We start from the raw sequence: 23,488 nt of genomic DNA on the forward strand, positions 1-23,488 counted from the left end.
TGTTAAACGGTAAATGTGGGATGACTTATGCCAAAGCAATAACCATCTACAACAAAAGTGTCATTTGCATGTTACAAACAGCTCAGTAAGTGTTGATTCTTAAGCAATAATAGCACAAAAAAAGGTATAAAAAAATGTTCAGTCCAATTAAGTTATTCCATGCCCAAGAAAGTATTGAACAAAACTGCTGATATTGATGATAATTGTGCCTATTGTCCCTATATTTTATTTTGCTGCTTAAATTAGAACACATAATCGTATTTGAGAGCTGACCTTGTTTTGCATGAAAAATCTTCACTTGTTAAATCTTTTATTATAGCTGACCTGTAAATGTTGTGCAGTAAAACAGTAGTGTTTTCCACTGCAGCTGGCAGTAAGAAATAAGTATGCATGTAAGTCAAACTTTTACTACAGTACTTTAGTAAATGCACTTTGTTTCCTTCTGCTTCACATAAATGCTTCACTTGTTAAACACGTGTAGAAGAGTAGCCTGTACTTTTCATTGTGCTAAAATGCCATGTACTCCTTTTGCAGGTATCTGAACACATATTTCACCCTGAAAATGACCACTTTTTTTATCCTCTTTATTAACCAATCACAGCAGCAAAGCTGTAATGTATTATACTGAAATGCAAATGTTGTTAATAAAGCTCTTAAAATGTGTCAAATGGAGCTGCACAATATCTGAGAAGACTGCACCACATGGTCAGTTTGGTCCATACCTGAAATCCATCTACTATATGTGAACGTTACATCTCCAGAGAAGGGGAAAAGGAATAGACTACATCAAGTCGCCCAAAAAAATAGTGAAGAATACTTGCTGGACGTAAAGACGTTAATTTGAACAGACTTGTCAAAAAAAAAAAAATGAAAACAAAAAATTGAAGTTTCTTTGCGTTGGGCCTGTTGCTAATAACAACCACAATCATGATGGAGACCAGCGAATCAAGTGAGGCTCACTGTTCGCATCTCAGGGTCGAATCCCCGGGGAGCTGGCAGACCCTGGTCTGACTGTAACTGAGACTCATATGGTATCCTTTGACCTTGAGATGACGAAAGTGTCTCTTCTACTAATAAAAGGCATTTCCCACAGAGTTTTCGATTGCACCCGGGGAGAAATTAATAATGGGGGCTCCCACGGTGATAAAAGAGAGAGAGAGAGTCAAAGCTACACATTCTGGCATTTCTACAAACAAACCTAAACATATAATCTTCCGTATGATTACAACTAACCCGTCAGATTCACATCAGACTGCCAATTAACTGTGCACATAAATAGGAAGTTAATTACTCTTCGGTAAAACGGCCAATTAAACGCTAACCGAGCTTAATTTTAAATGGTAAATTGTTACCAGTCAATAAAAACCAAGCGGCGTCCTGTCATCAGCGTTTTAGGTCAAAATAGTTTTTTGGGGGTTTTTTTGGAGGTTGGTCACATATTCCACTTTATGTAAATATATTTACATGGCTGTAGGATAACTGTTGTTTAATGAACCGAAATCACGATGACACAAGACTGGGTCAGTACAATGTGAAAAGCGCCATAATCTATGCAAGTCTAACAATATTTTACTTCCGGATATCCACAGTTCAGTGTGGGGAAACTGTAATTTACAAATCCCATCTTATAGTCCACCTGAAAACGACTGGGCGTGACCACACAGTCTTAATGGGGTTAGGTTAATTAAAAGGTTAATTGTAAGAAACAGCAGCTTTGTGATGTATGGCTGGCGAACAATAGTGTCCTCTAGAGGTGAGTGTAACCATGATATACAGTTTTCTTTCCCCCACCCCTCTTCTTGCGCACTCTTATTGTGTGTGCTGTGAGTACGGGGCAGTACATAAAACAGCTTCAAGACTGATGGTTGTTCTGTGGTTCATGTAATAAAGCAGCAGTCCAACAGCAATAACATATGATGCTGCATGCGGCGAGATGCTGGCTGTGGCGTGTGGAGCCACATTTCTGCGAATGCACTTTCTGCTCGCTCTCTTGGGCCTGGTTCCCAAGCCTGCGTACATCTAGAAAGATTTAGGCCAACTCGACTGGCTACAAGGTGTTGGTGTAAGATTAGGCGAAGATCAGTTATTCCATCGCTGCAGAACAATAAGGTCAGCATATTATTTTGGCGACCGCGTCAACTTGAGCGTTTTCTGCGTCACTCTTATTCTGCGCGCTGCTATCACGTTTCCCTGTTTTGGGTCCCCCATGACAACTGGCTACAGGCCCGCTAATTATCCCCCCTTCCTCCTACAGAAGCTCTCTCTCTCTCGCACACACACACGCGTGCTACCAGCGTTATGAATAGGCAGCCCACCTCGCAGACCCCACCCCATCTGAGGTCTAAATTTGGAACACAATTGAAATAGCCTACAGAAATCCTGTCAGAAGATAACAAAGAATAATATTGACCCCTGCTTCATTAGGGCTATTTCATACAACTACAGTGATTCTAGCATTGTGACGTTGTGACATAACTGTGCCTTATATATGTGTCCCGGTGTACACTCATCTTAATTTCACATTCAAATACCGACAACCAGGCCATGCATAAACTCAGTGCTAGTAAGGAGACGTGTTTCAACTTAGGGGTGTGTGTACGTTTGTTTTAATGCCACAAAAATACACCGCACACTTGGCTGCATATTGGCCTGCTGCAACCTTGGAGTGTACCTTCATTTTTTTGGAGTAGTGCATGGTAGTAAATGAACTTTCCCCGATTGTAAATACTATTCCCGCATGCCAGAACAGTGAGGAAAACAACAGTGACAGCACCAGTCCATCGGAAACGTGCATCATTTACTTTAGAGATTTGTAGCAAATACATCGAAATCATATCACATAGGCTCATGTCAGCTTAAAACAAGCATGACGTAAGCCCTGTGCAAACACCAAGGTGTCTGAACTGAGTTTAGGTGGGTTTATCCTCCACTACATCTCTGCTAATGTCCATGTGGGAAGCAACACAGAACACATACCACAAGACAAACATACTCACCAGAAAAATTGGGGCTTGAGAAAGCTCCCGAGGAGATTGGTCCGCGTCGGTGTCGACGCCGATGACGTTGCGCACTGAAACACGTGGGCCAGGGTATCTAGAGCTCACATAAACAAAGCCACATTGGCCAGACTGGATAGTCGAAGCTCGTGTCGCTGTTGGTGCGCGGACTCACTTCCCTGCTTGGCATTGCTTGTACCTACGCTCGTGATTTGGAGCTTTTACTAAAATTGATGAATACCACCTACATGCTTATCGCATGGACAGAAAGTCGCGATCCTGATGTGAAAGAGGTAAGATTCATTCATTCTTTTCTTGCAACATAATCTCCGAATTCGCTCGTCCTGTCCGGCTTCTCTGAGGCATTGAAATCTGTTTTTTTTTTTTTTTTTAATATAAGTGTTTTTTCTATCCTTAAATTGAAATTGCACGCAATTAAGTTTGACTGAGACTATTCAGATGCGACTGTCATTTAATGCCACATTTCATCTTTCTGCTTTTTAGACATGTTTTTACTAGTGTCAAGTGCGCAAAGTTGGTCTGTTCACGTCGAACCAGCATCTTAACAAAAGAAAAGAAATACTTGTGGTTTGGTTTCTATAGCATGTTGTTCATATTCATTAGAACAGTGAATAAAATGTTGTAACATGCTCTGCACGTTTGGAAACGGGGTATGGTTTGCGCGCAAATAGACTTATGCTTAACCAATGTGTGATCTCTCCTTTTAGAGAGATTGTTTTATTGTATAATCTAGTAACTCCAAAGCTTTGTGTTTTATTAGGGGAAGAACCAGAACAGAGTCGCATTCTTCTATCCCGACACCCACACAACAGCTCCTGACATAACCCATTTCAAGTGTCACCGGAAAACTGTCAGAAGACTTGAGGTAGGATGTGAAACATTTATGTGTTAAAGTTTTATTTTTACCTGAAATCCCACACTTGTTTAAATTAGTGTAGTTTTTGCTGTGGACATTTCATATAATTTTACATTGATATATAAAACTTTCCCTCTCAGTTTAAACATTTATGTGAAAAATTCTAATTTGTTTGCACCCGTCTGGTTTTCAGCCATGCCCTGCGTTCAGGCTCAGTATGGATCATCACCTCAAGGAGCCAGTCCAGCTTCCCAGAGCTACAGCTACCACACCGCAGGAGAATACAGCTGCGACTTCTTAACACCCGAATTTGTTAAGTTTAGCATGGACTTGACCAACACTGAGATCACAGCTACTACTTCTCTACCAAGTTTCAGTACATTCATGGACAACTATAACACCAGTTACGACGTTAAACCGCCCTGTCTCTATCAGATGCCCCACTCCGGAGAGCAGTCCTCTATCAAAGTGGAGGACATTCAGATGCACAGTTACCATCAGCAGAGCCACCTGCCACCCCAGTCTGAGGAAATGATGGCTCACTCTGGGCCTATGTATTTCAAACCCTCCTCGCCTCACGCCCCAAGTACGCCAAACTTCCAGGTTCAGCCTAATCACATGTGGGAGGACCCTGGCTCCCTCCACAGTTTCCACCAGAACTATGTTGCGGCCACGTCTCATATGATAGACCAGCGCAAGAATCCGGTGTCAAGGCTTTCGCTCTTCTCCTTCAAACAGTCCCCGCCCGGTACTCCTGTTTCCAGCTGTCAGATGCGGTTCGACGGGCCGCTGCACGTGTCCATGAACCACGACAACCCGGGCGCACACCGCGGCCCGGACGGCCAGAGTTTTGCGGTGCCCAGCGCTATACGGAAACAGTCTGGCCTGGCCTTTCCTCACTCGCTGCAGCTCAGCCACGGGCACCAGCTGATGGACAGCCAAGTGCCATCGCCCCCGTCCCGAGGATCTCCGTCAAACGAAGGTCTGTGTGCGGTATGTGGGGACAACGCAGCCTGCCAACATTATGGAGTGAGAACCTGCGAGGGTTGCAAAGGATTTTTCAAGGTGGGCTGAAATGACAGCAACAATGAATGCGTGTTACTGTTTTTTACGTCAGCGAGACATTCTGTGATTATTATTCACAGCGCAGTGTGTTAAATGCTGCTCAGTTACTTAAAAACCAAAATAAATCAAAGGCAACACAATAACACTAAACCCGACTTTAATACAAGTGTGAGTGCGCACACAAAAAAGAACCACATGGCAGTCGTACTTGTCCACACAGACGTGACATCGAATGAAAAGAAATAATAACCAACACCACTAATGCGTATTTGCTGAGCTTCTCTTATTATTATTGGTTCACACAGCACAATTCAAAACATTAAATATGAATTATATTATATTGTTTTCATCCTTGCATTTTCCCCTTCAAGTTGTGCGTCAGAATTGTGTAACCTTGGAAATGGGCCCGAAAGTTGACTGTGTTTTTTTTCTCTCTCTCTCTCTCTCTTTTCAGCGCACGGTACAGAAAAATGCAAAATACGTGTGTTTAGCAAATAAAAACTGTCCTGTTGACAAACGCCGAAGAAACCGTTGCCAGTTCTGCCGTTTCCAGAAGTGCCTTGTCGTCGGAATGGTGAGAGAAGGTACGTTTGGGCTATGCATTCAATTATTTCTGTCCCGGTGGTTAATATTTTTCATCTGACACACTGGGAAACGTGCATAATGCAGTACTGGGTTGTAAATTTATCCACTAATAGGTATTTACGCACACCAGCTGGAGTTTGTATATTGATGATTTATCTCAATCACATATCTTTATATATTTTGCAGTTGTCCGAACGGATAATCTAAAAGGTCGAAGAGGACGCCTACCATCCAAACCCAAAAGTCCCCAAGAGCCTTCCCCTCCCTCGCCGCCGGTCAGCCTCATAAGCGCACTTGTTAGGGCCCATGTGGACTCCAATCCCTCCATGTCCGCTTTGGACTACTCCAGAGTAAGTGACTATAATAATCCCAGAAATAAAAAGTCACACACTCACAGAGCATTTGAAAAAAAAAAAAAAGAGTTAAATATTATTCAGAGAAAACAGATAAAACGAGACTGGCGACTCCTTTAACTTAGTCCTGCTTTAGGACTAAATTTATTACCCTGAAAGTTTTCTGTAATACATCCCTGAATTCCAAACTTTGCCAGCCTTTTAATATGACATATTTTAAGTGAGCTGCACTGAAATGCAGAACTTAATAAAAAGGAGACATGAATTCAACGGTTAAAAAAACCTCTCTCTCCTTCTTGGAAATGGGCATTTGCAATTTCACGGATTATATATTTTAAAGGACCTCATTAAGGCGCTGTTTAAATTAAATTCCAGTTCCAGGCTAACCCTGACTACCAAATGACTGGAGACAACACTCAGCATATCCAGCAGTTCTATGATCTCCTGACGGGCTCCATGGAGATCATCCGAGGCTGGGCGGAGAAGATCCCTGGCTTTTCTGATCTACCGAAGCAAGATCAAGATCTCCTCTTTGAATCCGCCTTCCTTGAACTTTTTGTCCTACGGCTGGCATACAGGTGAGACTGAGTAATTACTAAATAAAACAATTTAGGCTTTAGATAATCATCAGTCCCTCCTTCAAGCTTCATTGCTTTTGGCTTTATTAGCCGCCCAATAATTAGAAGGCTCTTGAATCCACATTTATTACCAAGCATAATTAATGACATTTTGTTAATAACTGCAGGTCCAACCCAGTGGAAGGAAAGCTTATTTTTTGTAATGGAGTGGTTTTACACAGACTACAGTGCGTCCGTGGATTTGGAGAGTGGGTAGACGCCATCGTGGAGTTTTCTTCCAACTTGCAGAGTATGAATATAGACATCTCAGCTTTTTCCTGCATCGCAGCACTGGCCATGGTAACAGGTGAGTAAAGGCGACGGTGCATTTATGAACACTGGTTGGTTCGCAACGCTTATGAAAAATGAGAGGGTTAACGTATCATAGATTATTTATCCGTGCCTGTTTTTTCTTTGTTAATTGTATTTTTCAGAGCGACACGGACTTAAGGAACCCAAGAGAGTCGAGGATCTCCAAAACAAGATCGTCAACTGCCTCAAAGATCAAGTGACATTCAATGGCGGCGGCTTGAATCGTCCCAACTACTTGTCAAAACTCTTAGGAAAGCTCCCAGAACTGCGCACACTCTGTACCCAAGGTCTGCAGCGTATCTTTTACCTAAAGCTAGAGGACCTAGTCCCTCCGCCAGCAATAATTGACAAACTTTTCCTCGACACCCTACCTTTCTGAGTCTGACTCAATGGCGAACCTCAAAGAACTTCCAAAAGACTATTTGTGTCAGACTTGACCGATTTTTAAAGTTGTTATTTCTGAGTATTTGCAAGCTCCATATGCTAACAGAACAACCACATAATGAATATGAATTCGTGAAAAAGTAACACGATGGAAAAAAAAAGACAAAGTCTAATGGCTGTGCGGGCCTTGATTTTTCCCCCTTTTCTCTCTTTTGTTTGTGCCAAACAACTGAATTATCACTGGTTAATGCTCTCCGGTGGACAAACTGTCATCAAATTTAACTTGGTCTTGCAATCATTTACTGTTTGTTTAACCTCGGCTCTACTGATTCAGCATACTCAGATGTAATATATTCCATTTATATAGAAATATATAAACCCACGCACACACACTGTATATTATGATAGATTATGTGATGCCTCCAATGCATCGGTTTATAACATGTGTAAAAAGTTTGTTATAATGAAAATATTTAATTTTCTTTTCTCTTTTGACTCGTGCCTATGTGTTTCTGACAGGATCCCAAAAGCATCCAGAAAAGACAACGCATGATTTAGTTTCTTTTTTTCCCTCCCTCCCCTTTTCCTTTTTCTTTTATAGGCACTTGCTGAGGTGATGTCTATATATAATATATACCGGACACTATGTAGTCTGCTAGATTTGATACTGATTCGTAGTTATGGCACTCCTTTTATGTATGACGCATATGTGGAAAAATATTTCATCTGTATAGAAAATGAGGGACCCATGGTGTTTGTAAAACTGTCAGACATTCCTTGTTTGTATGTGCTGTAAGTATTGTTGCTGTTGAATATAAACGTTTCTATATATTTATTATTTCTATTGCCAAGAGCTACACTAAGCATGGTGCAATTTAAACGATTTCAAACCATCCAAGTTTCATGCTGAGCACGTTGTCTATGTTTTATGTCTTATAAGCGTCTAGCTAGTTATAATTTAACACGTTTTGGAACTGAAAAATCCCATCTTATATGAAGAGGTCCATGAGTGTGTGATATAGGCCTACATCTTTGGCATCATGGTGTACTTACAACTTCTGTAACGCATTTGGTGCCGAATTCAAAAAACTTTAGAGAGAAAGAAATATTTAATGTTTACAAATAAAACTTTTAAATCGATCCTTTGCTAAACACTTTCTCTGAAATTTATTCTTCAAATTCAGACTTTTACAATCCCCAAGAGAGAGCGAGGCACACGAGAAATGATGCATTTTCTCATAACTTCACTGAATTCTCAGTTTTGTGGAAACTGTTGCGATCAGCGCTCAGGCTCGATTGCGCAAAAAACCCAAACGTTTTTTATAAGGACACCACAATAATAATAATTTCTGTTATCATCCTGTTTTAAATAAACGTGACAGGATGCGATGAGATATTTAGTTCAAGCTAAGGGAGTAAGTCATTGCATTAAAAGATGAAATATTCGTAAAGGTGGGCCCATTTTAATTGGATTTGGATTTTTAAATTTGACAAAAATATGAATCTTTACAGAGGCGCATATTAACGACTTCACAATTTTAAGCTTTCATTTCCCGACTCTATTGAGCTCATATTTCATTTATCCAAATTCAATTTAACCCACTTACATTTTAGGAGTTCTAAAGTGTCGCCATGCGTGCAAGTGTGTATTTCCAATTATTTCTAATATTTTAACAAATAAAGGTGACAATTTTATTAGTCTATCCTTTGCCGATAAAACATTTCCTCCCTTTTCTAATGTCGCTGTCTAACTAAAGAAGCGATGCAACAGATTAAACGCAGGAATTTAAATTGAACATAAAACACAATTTCTCGAACGACTGCTGAAATGAGAACATCGGAATTCATCTTATAATTCATCTGTTCTTTGCTGATGTAGCGCGGATGATTATAAAACTTTAACTTTGTGGATCTCGACTTTCCTCGTTACCAAAAAAGGTGATTAAAAACGTAATGCCGAGCTTTACATTATCACAGTCTGTGTACAAGCTGATTTTCTTTTCCTTTTGCGCTTCCGCTCCACTGACCTTTTATAATTTAAAATCAGACTTTTAATATCCTACCGACAAGTCAGATCAGAGCTAGAACTAAACAGTTTTACAGTCGGCAGTTTTCTGGCATAAAAAAAATCCGTCTACATGCAACTTGCCATTACAAATAAGAAGAAAAAGGCGTTCGAAAAGCTTTCTGAGAGGTGAAACCCGGTTTGAGCACAGGTAGCGCAGACTCGCATTTCGCGTTCCAGCGCTCCAGTTGTCTGTGAAATTTAAGTGAAGAGACATATGATGATGCACAAACAGGAAACCTTTACTGCGTCGTTGTGCGCATTTTTTTTTTTTGCAAACGGAGGCCGATGAGGTGAAAATAAAACGATACCCAGTTGGTTTTTAATAGTTTAGTAATACGCCAGCTTTTACCGACAACCTCCCACAAACCCCTCGGGAATGAAGTTCCGCGCCTCTTATTTCTTCTACATCATCCCCCTTCCGCTGTATCAGCCATTAAAGTACACAGGTAAAAACGTCCCTATGTAGGCTGTATCCTTTAATCTAGTGCGCTGATTAATCTCACGCAACTGCGGTGAAGATTTTTTTGTGAGATGTCGCTGCACATCACATCTGCATATTGTGAACTGCACAAGTAGAAATACAAGTCATTTAGAAATGTATACAAAACGGCTGTGATTAGCTTGAACAAAGTGAGGCAGGGCCGCTGTCACTAAGCCTTTCCTTCAGTCTATCAGGAGGGAGAAGTGACGCGAGGCTTTGAGGCATGTCTGGGACTTATCCACAACGATTCCACATTTATCACATGATCAAGATGAAGGGAACAGCTTATTTTGAGAGATATTAGCAGCAGGCAATAAATTGTCTAAATAATTACATCGTCACTGTAAAGTGCTAATTCCAAGGCAAATTAGGATTGTGCTCATAACCAGTTTGCTGACATTTAGTAGATCTGTTGAAAGGGTGCATTACAATGTCACAAGTTTCCTCTATTGACTCTAAGTACAGTTAGGTTTTATACATGTCTATCTCAATACAATAAAACATGACACATGTAGCCAACACTTCTGTCACTGTTTGTGCATGATTATATATATGCTGCAAGACTTTGAGTCTCAATTTATTAAGTGCCTAATTTCTTCCCCACTCTTGGACACCGGCGAAAGGTTAGGCGTGATTGTGTGAGCACAAGTTGGTCTACAAGAAAGAAAAGAAAATCATTTTTCACTTTTACAGTCTTGTGTTGAGCCCCTGAACACAGAACAACAACGAAAGCCAGCAGGTGGAGGTGGCCGTCTCCCAAGAACAAAGCCCGCATATCTGCCTCTAAGTGCTCATACACAAGGTGAGAAAGACATCGAATTAAAAATCTCTCAGTCTTAGAAGAGACACGAACTCCGCACACTGTGGCAGTCTTGCATTTGGTTGCACGCTCACCTGTACACTGTGGTGAAGCTGTCAGGTTCATGTGTGTTGTATGTGGTGGATTTAAAGTGTTGTCAGTCAGTTGTAGGTATTTAATCTGAAAATCATTTTCCACTGTCAACTGACCATTATTATTTTATTATAATACGCAACACTGTCAACTGCTTTTATTCATATTATTTTAATCGGGAAGCCAAAATGTGTTAATTAACAGCTAGATCATTGCATCACTTGATACCTGAAGTGGGAGAAAACCACACCGTGCATCTTTGCAGTATATGAGAACTTAGTAGACATCTAAAGAGCAGGCATTGCCTTTGCTGAAACTGCATTTAGATGGAGAAGAACTACACTGTTTTTAAAGTGCAGAACCAACAAGTAGCAATCAGCGGCAGTCAGAAGGAGATAAGGAAGAATAATTATAAGGATGCATGAATACATCTGATACAAACTTCTGTGCAAAATAGTACAAAAGTGGCAGCCTACACGCTGCCCACTGTCTGCTCTCTTGGGATACAGCAAGTGAGCTTTGGTCACAGTATTTATTTTCTCTGGCTTAGCTAAAACAAAGCCACGTGCAAAATGACTTTTTAAAACTCTTTTTGTCTTTTATAGTTGCCAATGAAAGTCATTTTGAGGTACAAAGGGAGATGAAAGCTTGTGAAGTGGATCTATATGTCTGCACACCACATGGCAGTCTTTATTACCTGGATCTGGCCATTTAAACAACATTCACTGCCTTTTCGACAGCCTTTTTCTGCATCTTTTTGTTCATTCACTGCATCCACTCTTCCCTCAACCTCGGCATCAGTTTCTTTCATGTTACCTTTCCCTCTGTTTAGGCAGCGAAGCACTTTGCTGTGGGAGCCTGCAGTAAAACATGTTGATTACACAACTTATGAATCTCATGAGTCCTGCCGACTATTGCTCTAAACAAAATGAATGAATAATGAGTTGAAAGATGGCCCTTTGGATAAGACTGTCTATAGTTATATTACTGTGACTATTTGATTTACCATATTGAAATGCTGATGATTGTCCAATAAATAATGCAAAAAGCTGATTTCCGAGCGGCGAGGCAGGAAAAGAAATCCACCTTGCATATAGATGGAGGTGAGCCATGTCTGTCCCTCTCAGCCTGTGGCCCAGAGCAGCTTTATCATTCATAGGACTAAACAGACAATCAATTCAGCAGCCGTGTATGAAGGATGAAGGGATGCGACAAGCTGTGAATGATGAGAAGCCAAAAATCAAAGGCCTCACTCCTTCTTAGCTCTAATAGCCATTACCAGCCCAGACAGCACCAGTAAAATGAGGTTAATCATTTGCACAGATCCTTTCAAAGAAGATTGACTGAACTTGATGTCTAGTCAGATCACTCATAAATATTTACTTCACATTAAACAGCTGTGTGTGCTCTGTTATCGCACATTGATTTCTGACGGATGCCATAAAATTATTGTTTCAAGTGTGGTCAGTAAAATCCATTAATGTAATGCTTGTACCAAGACTCAATTATGCTAACCACAAGAAATTAATAATGCAATGAAATTGACAGAACATCATGTGGGAGAGGAGTTTCTTCAGGTTTCTGCCTAAAAAAATGGATAAATGGGGGGAAAAGAGAAATGGTGTTTTTGTTTGTTTATTTGCTTCTTTTCATCACAAAAAGCTAATCAAGGCTACATTAGTGCATTCAGTGCTGATAGATGCCCAAATGAAATAGCCCAAGAATTTAGGGATGAGATTACGTTTATGGGCACCGCATGTATCAGGATCGAACACATGGGCTCGGTCCTTTGACCTTATTGACAAAGTGAAATCGGAAATTTCCTTTATAGAAAGAGTTAATGTTTCCTCAGGCAGACATGTTTCCGATTCAATTAGTTTTAATGAAGCCGGTGCTCAGTGGTCACTGAAGTAGAAAAAACAGGCTTAAATGCCTGATGGTAATAGAGGACATATTAAGGAGGAAGGGATCGGACACACAGTGCATGCTTCTAAGTGGCGAAAAATGCCTCTATCAGGCTGGTAGGAGCCAGTGGCTCGGTAAGCAGTGAATTGTATGAGCCTCAAATGATGCATTTGGTCTCTGGGGCGAGGCTGGAGGAGACCGAGGAGTAAACTGTAAAAACGGAGGAAAGAAGAAGCTGCTTCGGATGATGCACATGGGTTATCACGAGTGGACAACAATGTTCACCAAAAAGAAATCTACTTTAAATAATTTCATCCCAAGAGCCAGCTATTTGATTAATGTGTTTAACTATTTAATGCAATCGTTGCATTTTTAATTAATGAGTAAAAACATACCTTGTAATACCTCCAGTTTATACACTGTTAACTATGTGACTGGATGCAGGGATGCAAACTGGACTATCCCTCCATCTGATGTCAGACTGTAAAATGTCAACATGGTCAGATGCACTGGCTCTGTTCCCACAAGGATATGCCCTTATCCTGTGTTATGGTTTGTGCTGTTGCTCCACGGTAAAGTGGAAGCACACCCATGCACATGTAATCTGTTCATGCCTTTGGGTCAAATCATGTGTGTGGTCTGCCATCTTCTCAGTATTACAGTTTCTCTGTCTGCTGCATTTTTTGCATGCATTTAGTCTTGTGAAATGAAAGCAATCTGGGTTTTCTTTTAAAGGTAAATACATAGTAAACCAAACACTTGAAGTTGCTTACCATGTAACACACTATGTCACGTCCTAGATTACATCCTAGGACTGCATCAACTGCATCATATCTTTTGGCACAATGCTTTTTTTTTTCTTTACGATGACTAACAGGAGGTAAACAAGCTTGAAATTAATGCACACTTTGATGCATGTTAAGGGCATCTGAGGCCTCTGCTTTATTTCTCGAATGCACAGACTATATGCATGTAATCACAACATAAACTGATGCACTACTGGTTTTACAAATCTCCCTCAGAACATATTAATCACACATGTAGTGTGAGAAAGTGCAAGTAGATTGAGTGGGGTACTCTTGAAGGGTCAAGAGGGGAATATGATGTGTGTTGGACAGAAAGGAAGGCGAGAGGGGGCTGTGGTGTGTGTGTGAGAGTGTGTGTATTTGTGTGTCACAACAGACAGAAGAGATCCAGCCCAGGCCCCCACACAGCTTTGTCATATCACTAGGAGATTAGGAACACACATGTCAAGCTAGGCACAGCCTGCTGCAATAATGCACCTGCCAGCTCTCAAGATCCACTCAACCCTTGTTCAACCCCTTGTACCTACATGCAAACACAAAGGCACACACACATAAATGTACCATTTTTTAATAGAAAAAAATACCTCACCCCACCCTTCAAATATACTGACTAAAAGACGTAATTTAAGATAAAAGTGGAACACGTAACTAGTATGATATTATTGATGTATGTTAAAGGAAAATGTATTTCAACACATACAGCAAGAAACACAGGAAATATCAAAGATATGAAAAGGTTGAGAGCTGGAAAAAAGTGGATATTTTACATGAAAAGTCTTACAGCAGAAGGTCATTGTCTTTCTTCGTGACAGAGTTCTTCAAGAAAAGCAGAGCGGGGAAGCTCAAAGAGATTCATCTCCACCAGGATCCAAGGTCATCCAACCTAGTCATCCTAGAAGCACTTGAAAAATATGGAGTGAAGACTTGAGATATTCTTCCCCCACCCCAAAAAAAGGAGTGTAGAGGGAAGACTCTGACTGAAGAGAATCACTGACCTTCAAACAAGCGCTCTATCCATATAGAGTAGGGGAAGACATGCACAATCCATCAAAAATGCACATGAACTTTCCCTCTTCAAATAGTTCCCGCTTGAATAGCAGTCAATGGATCAACTATGAATATTGCATGTCCTGAATTGCAGGGAATCAGATTAAATTCAGAGTGAGACAAAATCTGTGATATCACACTTTCAGATTAAATCTCAAAAAAAATTGTTTTGAGGGTGAACACTTTAGGCTGTAATTAATAACAATGGAAATGATGAGTTTAAACCCTGGGTTTGTTGTTTATGACACAAACCGGCTGTAAACAAACACATTAAAATGTAAAGAGGAGAATATATATAATCCAAATAAAAAGTAAAAAATAAAAAAGTCCACCCTATAGTCATGAAATTGCCTTTTGCCACAGTCTCTCTTCAGGAATGGAAAGATCAGTGTTAATTTCAGCCCGTTTTTGATTGGATGAACCTGACTCCCTCTTGCACGACATGGATACCACAGGTCAGTGGCTGGTGCAGTGTTGCATGAAACAAACAAATAGAAAAAGGCACCTTGTGGCACTTGACACTCGCCAGAATGCAACTGACGGCAAGCTTGCCAGCGTCCTATAATAACGACCAGTGCCTCATAACCAAAGAATGAAAGAGAGAGAGAGCGAGGGCGGGAGGGGGGAGGTGGGTTGAGAGAGAGGGAGAAAAGAGCAAGGAAAGAGGCAGAAAGATGATTTAAAAAAACAAACAAAAACGAACAAGGTTGTAGAAGAATGTAGCATGTTTGTGCTTGTAAAAGCCAGGAAACTGACTACAAATATATAATACTGAATGCAACAGTAGCAGAAAGGATAAAAATACTGAGGATATAAATACTGAGCGACCACAGAGGAAAATATAAAATAAGTCTGACAGCTCCAATACATGGTTAGCAACAACGACAGAGAAGTATTACTAAGGAAAAGAATGTCAAAGCTCAAATGTGTTTTATGTTTATTTCATCTATTAATAGTGCATAAGCACAGAGTGAGCATGGGCTTGCCTTTAGGAGCAACATGGTGGTTGTAATGCTGCAGAATAAAATATCAAATTAGCATCACTGCTTTTATTGAGCTACTAATCAGAAGAAATACAAACACACACTGCAAATACATCAAAACTTTCATCAGTTTTACACATTAATCTGTTTATGGGTTTTCAGAACTATACAACTAACTGTTGTATGAAGTCTTTTGTGGGGTAGCTATATAAATTCTAATAAACTGCCTTAAGGGATGTTTCTTGTTTCAGTGTCATTTAGGTGTAAATACTTTATGTTTGAAAACAGAAAATGGAATCTTTATGATATCTGAGAGAAAATAATTTGACAAACTCGTATCTCTTGAGGCTCCAGATGACATTAGCCATTAAAATGTTTGACCAAATGGTTGACAGCTCACTTGTTACTCATTAAGGGCTAACTCCTACCAGCATGAGGCTTTTAACGCTGAGATCCAAGTCATCATAGGTGGTAACCCTGACCCTAATTCTGCCCTAACCCTTTGTTTTAGATTAGAGATGGACCGATCAGATATTACATATCGGTATCGGTATCGGTCCGATACTGACCTAAATTCCTGGATCGGATATCGGAGAGAAATAAAAAATGTAATCTGATCCATTAAACATCAAAAAAGCACCTCACAAAACTTGCGACACGGTGTAACTCGGCTCATAACCGTAGCACAGCGGAGCAGTGTGGTCATGTGATAGAGCGGCTGTGTGTATTTGTAGCCTGCTAGCAAACATTTCATCTCCAAGGAAGTTATCTCAGAGAGAAGTAAAGCAAGTGTGTAAGTTCATCTCTGAATGTTTGTAAAGCATTCCCGCGTTAAGCTTAACAAGGATATATGGAGCAACTGCCTCTCTCTCTCTCTCTCTCTCTCCTGCTGCTACTTCAATCATGAAACTGCTTAATGATCAGCTGATCGGCTTTTCTGTCGCGAGTCAGTCTCTCTTCTTTGTTTTTGGCTCACTTTGCACCAGAAAGAGGAAACCAGCGGCTGAACAACAGCACTGCAGCACTATTAAGCTTGATCAGCTGTTGTTAGAATTTATTTAATATTACTTTCAAGATCAGGATCTTTTTGTGCAGGGGCGGATCTAGCAAAGTTTAGCCAGGGGGCCTGATAGGGCATTAACAGGGATAAGGGGGGAACAAAGACATACTTTTCTTTCTTATTCTCATTTAAAATATCTAGCTTTTAATTATTTAATAATTATCTGAATCTTACACCCAAAGTTTTAATCTGATGTAAAATGTATAGAAGTCCATTACTGTATATAGTAACTGTTAAGTCTAATATACTCTAGTAAGCTGTAGTACTTTTTCCTTTGGGAACCATCTGTGAATTCTGCAATTCTGTAGAAGAAAGATGTTGAATCTATTTAATTATTCTTGAAAAATAATATATTTCTGTGAATTTTTTCACCCTGCATCAAATTAAAGTTGATTACATTGATTAAGCATCATGAGGAAGAGGGTGGTTCCCTATTTTCTTTTGCTGGGAGTTTGCAACCCTATTAGTTAGGTTGCTTAATATTTCTGCTAAGTACTCTTTAAAATACCAGAATAGGGAGGATGGAGCAGGTTTAAGTTTATTAGATTGATCAGTGTTGCTGATCTATGAAATATTTTGGGTGCAGTGTGGGTTTTTTTTTTTTTTTTTTTTTTTTTTTACATACAGGTATAACAGAATAGCTTTAGTGTTGTTGTTTTTTTAACTTGAGTATGAACTTATACAAAAAGCAGCGAGATATTAAAAAAACAGTTTTATTGATTAAAAAACACACTATATCGGATTCATATCGGTATCGGCAGATATCCAAATTTATGATATCGGTATCGGACATAAAAAAGTGGTATCGTGCCATCTCTATTTTAGATAAAAGCAAAATCGACTTCTTTGGTAGAAAAAATAGTTTTTTGGTGTTTTAAGGTTTCTTTGTTTGACGAGACTTAAAAGAAAAGAAAATTAAAAAATAAAAGATATTTTCTGATTCCCTGAAAATGACATTTAGTCATTTGTCCAATGACAATTTAATAATAAAAAAAAGTTGAGGGATTGGCTACAAATATACTGGGAAATTGTATAATGCTTAAAAACAAACTTTGTGGAAGATCTCACAATTGTTCAGTGACAGGATTAGGTATGAAAAGTGTATCACATAGAAGTATGGAGAACTTTATCATTCTGTGAAAGATCATAGACATCATGTAGCCACCATGATTTACTCACTGGTGAAAATGCTCTCAAATGCATCACTACCACAGACAAAGCCAAGAGGCTCATTTCCGTGATTCAAACTGGAGTAGGCCTAACGCGTATCTTTGTATCAGTCACAAAAGCCTCAATAAACTTTAAAGGTGTTAGTTAATCACTCGTACAGATGTTATAACATGAAGAAAAGTAGCTACAGATACCGAAGTCATTTTGTTTTGTATCAAGCTGGATTGTAAATATGCATTTTGTGCTGCAATTTGTATTGATTGACTGCCTTTTGGAGCCGACCTCAAGTGGCAACTTGAGAGCTGCAATTTTTGGCACTTCTACATTGGCTTCATTTCATTCTTACTTGCTTGAGCGTAGCAAAGAAAAGACTGCATAGGTAAAGTTCAGCGATTTAAGAATAACGTTTCTCAACTTAAACGCCACGTTGTGGTGGCTTCATCACCATCTATGGTATGCAAAAGCGGTGATTCAGAGAATAGCAAAATTGCTTTATGCGAGGACCGAGTTGAGGAAATCACTGTATGAGATCAGGAACAAGTCAGAAAATCATCGTGAACACAAATTTTCACTTTATTTGTAAACTCTATACAAAGGAGAGAAAAAACATATATAAAGAAGAGCCAAGAATCCTGCCAGCTTCTCTGGGAGCAAACTCATTTAGGAAAGACTGAAGTAAAATTAGAAACTGTGGCCTGATCTATCAAAATTTGAAACTGCTTTTAGAAATCAGAGACACTGTCCTCCGGGCTAAAGAGGAGAGGGAATATCCGGCTTGCAATCAGTTCAAATGTCACCATCTGTGATGGTACAGGAATGCACTGGAGCACATAGTGGATAATGTGCACAGCTGTGAAGGTACCTTTAATACTGAAAGATACACCAGCATTTGCCACCATGACAAGGTTTTTTTTTCAGGGAAGTGAGACGAGGCCAAAGAGCATTCTGCATGTATTATAAACAGCATAACTGTATAAAAATGGGAAAATATTTTGTTAACAAAATTACAGCGATTGGTATCCTCAGCTCAAAACACATATAAGTATTGTTAAAAAAATGTAAAGTAACTCAATGGGTAACATAAAGTAGAACTGTTTGTGAAGCGTGCTGCAGGCATTAAAATGTGCATCCATTTACAAACCCCCCCCCCCAAAACACTAAACCACAATGTTTACATTATGTTATTAATAACATCTTTAACACCTTATGCAAAATTCAGGGAAAAAAGGGGTAAGTTGGTACGGAGGAGGGGGGGAAGAAAAGGTAGAAGAGAGAGAAAAGGAGAATGGAGAACAGAACAGCCAGGCGGATCATCCTGTGATAAGATGAGGAAAATAAGTCTGATTATCGCAGAGACTGGGAGCATTAGACAGACAGTTGGGAGTCATCTCAAAACTCAGGAGAGAAGAGGCAAGACAAGAGGTCACAATTATGCCCCGCTTGCTGCACTCCCCTCCTCCTCATGAAGTCCTCTAATATATTCGGTTAGTTCCTGTATGGCACGGAGGGGAAATTCTAATTAAAGGGTGGGGGGAATTTTGACACATGTGAGGCAGAGATCAATATTTAGCACCATAATCAGCCATTCTTGATGGCTCGACGGTGTCACTGTGAGCCGACTACGACTTTCCATTAGAGTGCTTGGGAAGGAGCAGACAGGCAGGCGAGCGAGTAGCCAAACAGGCAGGCTGCACAGGAGCACCAGATTCCCAGCCATCATGAATCAAAGCAAGCGATGCCTCCTGTGCTCCATTTTGCTTTGCTTTTTATCTTCATTCATCCTCTTAAAGGAGAAAAGTGAACTCTGTCAGACTGCTTTGTGAAAGTGATGCAGGGGGAGCGGAAAAAGAATAGAAAGAAAAATGCCATAGAGGAGATATGGCGGATCAGAAGGGAGTGCAGCTGTAAGGATTTTGGACTTTAATATGATTGTAAGGTACACAGATGGTCCTGCCTGTGGAGTGATTTCTCTTTTGGTTTGACCGTAGTTCATTTTAATTTCAAACAACGGTGGATTAAAAACTTAGATTCTCACAGTAAAGTAATACCAAAGTAATACCACAGAAGATCAACCATCAATTAAAAGTTATATCCTGAATATGTTATGTAGAAGTAAAAGTATAGTATTTGGTTTTTGATCCTAACCACTGTAAAGTATTTCACTCTGAATTAATTGAGTAAAATTTGCAAACAGTCCAATAATGTACAAATACTTCCAGATTGGTTTTTCTGATAATGATGTTTAAAAAAAAATACTTGCAAATGAACAAAACAGATACACACTGACACACACACACGCAGCATTGCCGCATGTGAACAAGACTGCTCGGCTGACATGGATAGTGACCGCTGACTTAGTATTAAGAACATGGTGTTGTTTCTAGAGGGCAAGAAGTGTGAGGGCGGGGGGGCAAAGGAGGAGCTGTGCGTGTATCCATGTGTGTGTAGGTGGGTCGTGAAGGGTGGGGTTGGAGGAGTGGGCGTGAGGGGGGCAACCCAGCCCAGGTTGTCCCCTGTCTCCATGTGTCAGGCCATCTCCTTGTTCTTGCATGTCACTGACACACACGTGGGTACTTACCAACCCAAGTTGCTCCAATTAATGGCTGTCCCACTGCGCTGTCCGATGTGCAGTGTGCTAGCCCGGGTGACAAGATATGGTCTGGGATCTGTCTCTCCAGTGACATAAGGAAGGAATTTTAAGAGGGAGAAGTGATGCAAACACACACCGGCTCACGCTGCGCCCAGATAGGTAGATAACAAAGACTCTTGTAAATGAGTGGCAGCGCGGAAGGCATCGAGGATTCTCTAATTACTTGCTGCAATCTATCTAAGTCACTGGCATTCTAATTTGATTTATCAGAATGCATGAAATCCCCTGGAATAATGCCCTTATTAGAAGGACAGAACTGACGGGGGGACAAGAGGTCTGCTGAGAGGAGGAGGGGCGAGGAGATTTAAGCATCAATTACAGTCAAAAGGAGAATTAATAATTATTAATCCACAAACATAGCTATCGTCCTCATTGCTAACTCTCTGCCACTTGCAGACAATCCCTTTCGCACTCGAACCACCCCACGCACACGGTCACGCATACTGTACCCCGACTGCACACACAGGATTTTTTTTTTCTGTTGACACACACCAGCATGCATATAAACATTCACATGCACATCAGATAAAAAGATTCAAGCATACCCACGCATAAAAGAATCAGCTAATACAAAAGCCAGTACTGCAGAGCACAGTGCTGCATGTTTAAAAAAAGAAAAGAAAACGAAATTCATGTGTATAAGCAGTAACAACAGCAGCACAAGGCAGATGCCATAAATATCCTTAATACTCTGGACGGTTGAATCATTTTGCTCACCGGTAGTTCAAAGGTCTTTAACTCTTTAACTAAATTCTTGACTGACAAATTCAATTGCTGTCCAGTATTCTGGGGCCCTCAATGTAATATGTGCATTTTGATTCAATTTGCCCTGCAAATACATACATATACATATTGTTTATCTTGTTACATGCACAAAAAAATCAATACTTATATCTGTGCTTTGTCATTCCTAAGTGCATCATGAAATAGCGAAATATTCCTCTAATTGAATCCCGCAAAACCACATAGATTGTTAATTTTGTGCTATTAAGCTTTTTGCAACATTACAATGTCTTCTTTTTGCCTGTTGATGACTCTTGTTTGTCTCCTTGTATGGGAAAATAACATTTTATATATTTTAAAATTTAATTTCAAAAGGTCAATTTCGAAACAAATAACAATAAATCAAAGATGAAGGACACTTGTACCGCTTCCAAGTAGTGAAATTCAGAATACAAAGAAAGAGTTTCCCTAAGCTTATATTACTCGGAATAGAAAAAATGCCAGTATTTTGTTGCATGTAGGTATTTTGCTCTTATGCGCAGCAGAAAATAATAGTTATTTAAATGATCCTAATGAATTCACACGTTACTACTTTTGCTGCGAGAGGGAATATCGATGTTCAGCAGTAACAACAAAAGGAAATCATGTCATGTTAAATAATTAAAGAACTGCGGGGCAGAAATGGAGCGTTAGGTGACACTCTGAGCTGAGTTTTATGTTAAATCCTGTGGTTTTTGTTAAAGCGTTGCTGCGTGGCTGAAAGGAGAATGCCAGTGTGCTGTTGCCTTGCTGTCAGTCACACAGAGGCAGTATTTAGACAGGGAGCTGAGAGGTCTGCTCCGCCGCCAGCTCCTGCCTTTTAAACAGCCCTTTCCTTAGAGAGACAGTTTAGCACTGAGTGCCAGTCAGCCTCGCCTGCCCAGCCATGCACCCCCCCCCCCCTCCTGTACACACACACACACACACACACACGCACACGATACACACACACACGCACACACACACCACACACACACACACACAACACACACACACACACACACACACACACACAGACTTTGATAGCCTTTTTGCTAAAGAACAATTTGGCAGAAGAGGAGAAATGATCATTTATGGTCAGACCCAAAGGTACATTGTGATGGGTCTATCCCGCTGTTTCAACAAAGTGGAGTGAAAGACATTTGGACAGCAAATTCATCAGCATTACTTGAATGGAGGAACAAGCTCATATAGCATTACATGGCTGACAGGGAAGATGAATATAGGCAACCCAGCGCATCGGGGGAGCCTCATAGACCTTCAGTCATGGCCTGTGGTAAAGACTGAAGGATGGGAGAGAGGTTGTGAAGATAACACATCACGCCCTCTCCACATCCCATATTATGGTGCTGTCCTGTAGAGTGTCTGGGACAATACTGTGTTAGCTGCTAGAGTGCCGTTGACATCATTGACAAACCTCTATGGTGTCAGGCAGTCACTCACACTTCTACCGGGTGTCTGTCATCATGCTCAAACAGTCAGGCACTGACACCTTTTCACGTGAATGAAAATTCTCCAGTGACTGATAAAAAATAGTGGATGGCCTTTAAGGAGGGGAAAAAACAGCAAGAATAGCACCTCTCTTCAAAAGGAAAGACTTATAATTTGCAATAATGGCACACCAATAGCTCTCAGAGAGAAAATTACAGGAAAAAGCCGATCTGAAATATCCTTTTAACTGGCAGAAAACACATCCATTGTAGACAGAAGTCTTGTTTACTTGGTAAAATGGCATCAATTAGGAGCGGATGGCAAAATTAGCATATTCTCTTAATGGACTGGCCTTTCTTGCACGGTGCTCTCACACTGATTGTATGGAAGGGACATGTTAAGGGAGACTGAGAAAAGGTCAGGTGTCTGTACCGTTCAGGTGATCATATTTTTTACCAAACAGTTGTGCATTCTCCATGGCTATTGTCATGTTATACTGCAGCTGAGAGCAACATTCATGCGTGTGAAGATATTCTATTTTAGATCATGTTGGAAAACAAGCCACTCATTCTGACACTTCCTGCATGTTGCACGGGCAAAATTTATTCTTGTGCATATAAAAAAACAAAAAAACAAAAAAATCCCAAAACAATATTTTTATACTTTGTATTATTATTATTTTTTTTTAAATTGCACAAACCTTTTTATATGTATAATAGACATATACATAGAAATATGGCCTGAAATTTGATAACTGAACAGACTAACACCAAGATAATCAATGAACACCAGTTTACCACATCGCAAGCTAATTAAATCTAAATTATATTTCATCACCAATGCTGCAGTACGTTTCTCTCGTAGTGGGATCGGCTCCTCGCAACCAGACCAAGCCACAGACTGCAAATTCTCTTCCCTCATCCTCCTCCCCTCCTCCCTTGTGCCCCTGCTCCCACCACCCCAAATTGACTGGTCTTGCACAGTTGCAGCTGAACAAGAAAGGAATTGCTAGTGTCAAGACACAGTTTACAAATATGACATCTC

General features: G+C 40.2%; 2 protein-coding genes across 4 annotated transcripts in view; one reads left to right on the plus strand and one right to left on the minus strand.

Annotated features, from left to right (window-relative positions):
- The window catches only part of LOC146500772 (uncharacterized), a 112,024-nt gene that overhangs the window by 12,984 nt on the left and 75,552 nt on the right, over positions 1 to 23,488 (minus strand). The window lies entirely within an intron of this gene.
- LOC146500773 (nuclear receptor subfamily 4 group A member 2) lies at positions 3,103 to 13,081 on the plus strand. Its single transcript, XM_085136228.1, has 8 exons — positions 3,103 to 3,289; positions 3,778 to 3,882; positions 4,067 to 4,938; positions 5,393 to 5,522; positions 5,710 to 5,873; positions 6,252 to 6,454; positions 6,622 to 6,800; positions 6,928 to 13,081. Exons 3-8 carry the CDS (start codon positions 4,069 to 4,071, stop codon positions 7,182 to 7,184), a joined length of 1,803 nt encoding a protein of 600 aa, XP_084992354.1. The 5' UTR covers positions 3,103 to 3,289; positions 3,778 to 3,882; positions 4,067 to 4,068; the 3' UTR covers positions 7,185 to 13,081.

Source organism: Neolamprologus multifasciatus, chromosome 16 (assembly GCF_963576455.1).
Source record: "Neolamprologus multifasciatus chromosome 16, fNeoMul1.2, whole genome shotgun sequence".
NCBI classification, from domain to species: Eukaryota; Metazoa; Chordata; class Actinopteri; order Cichliformes; family Cichlidae; genus Neolamprologus; species Neolamprologus multifasciatus.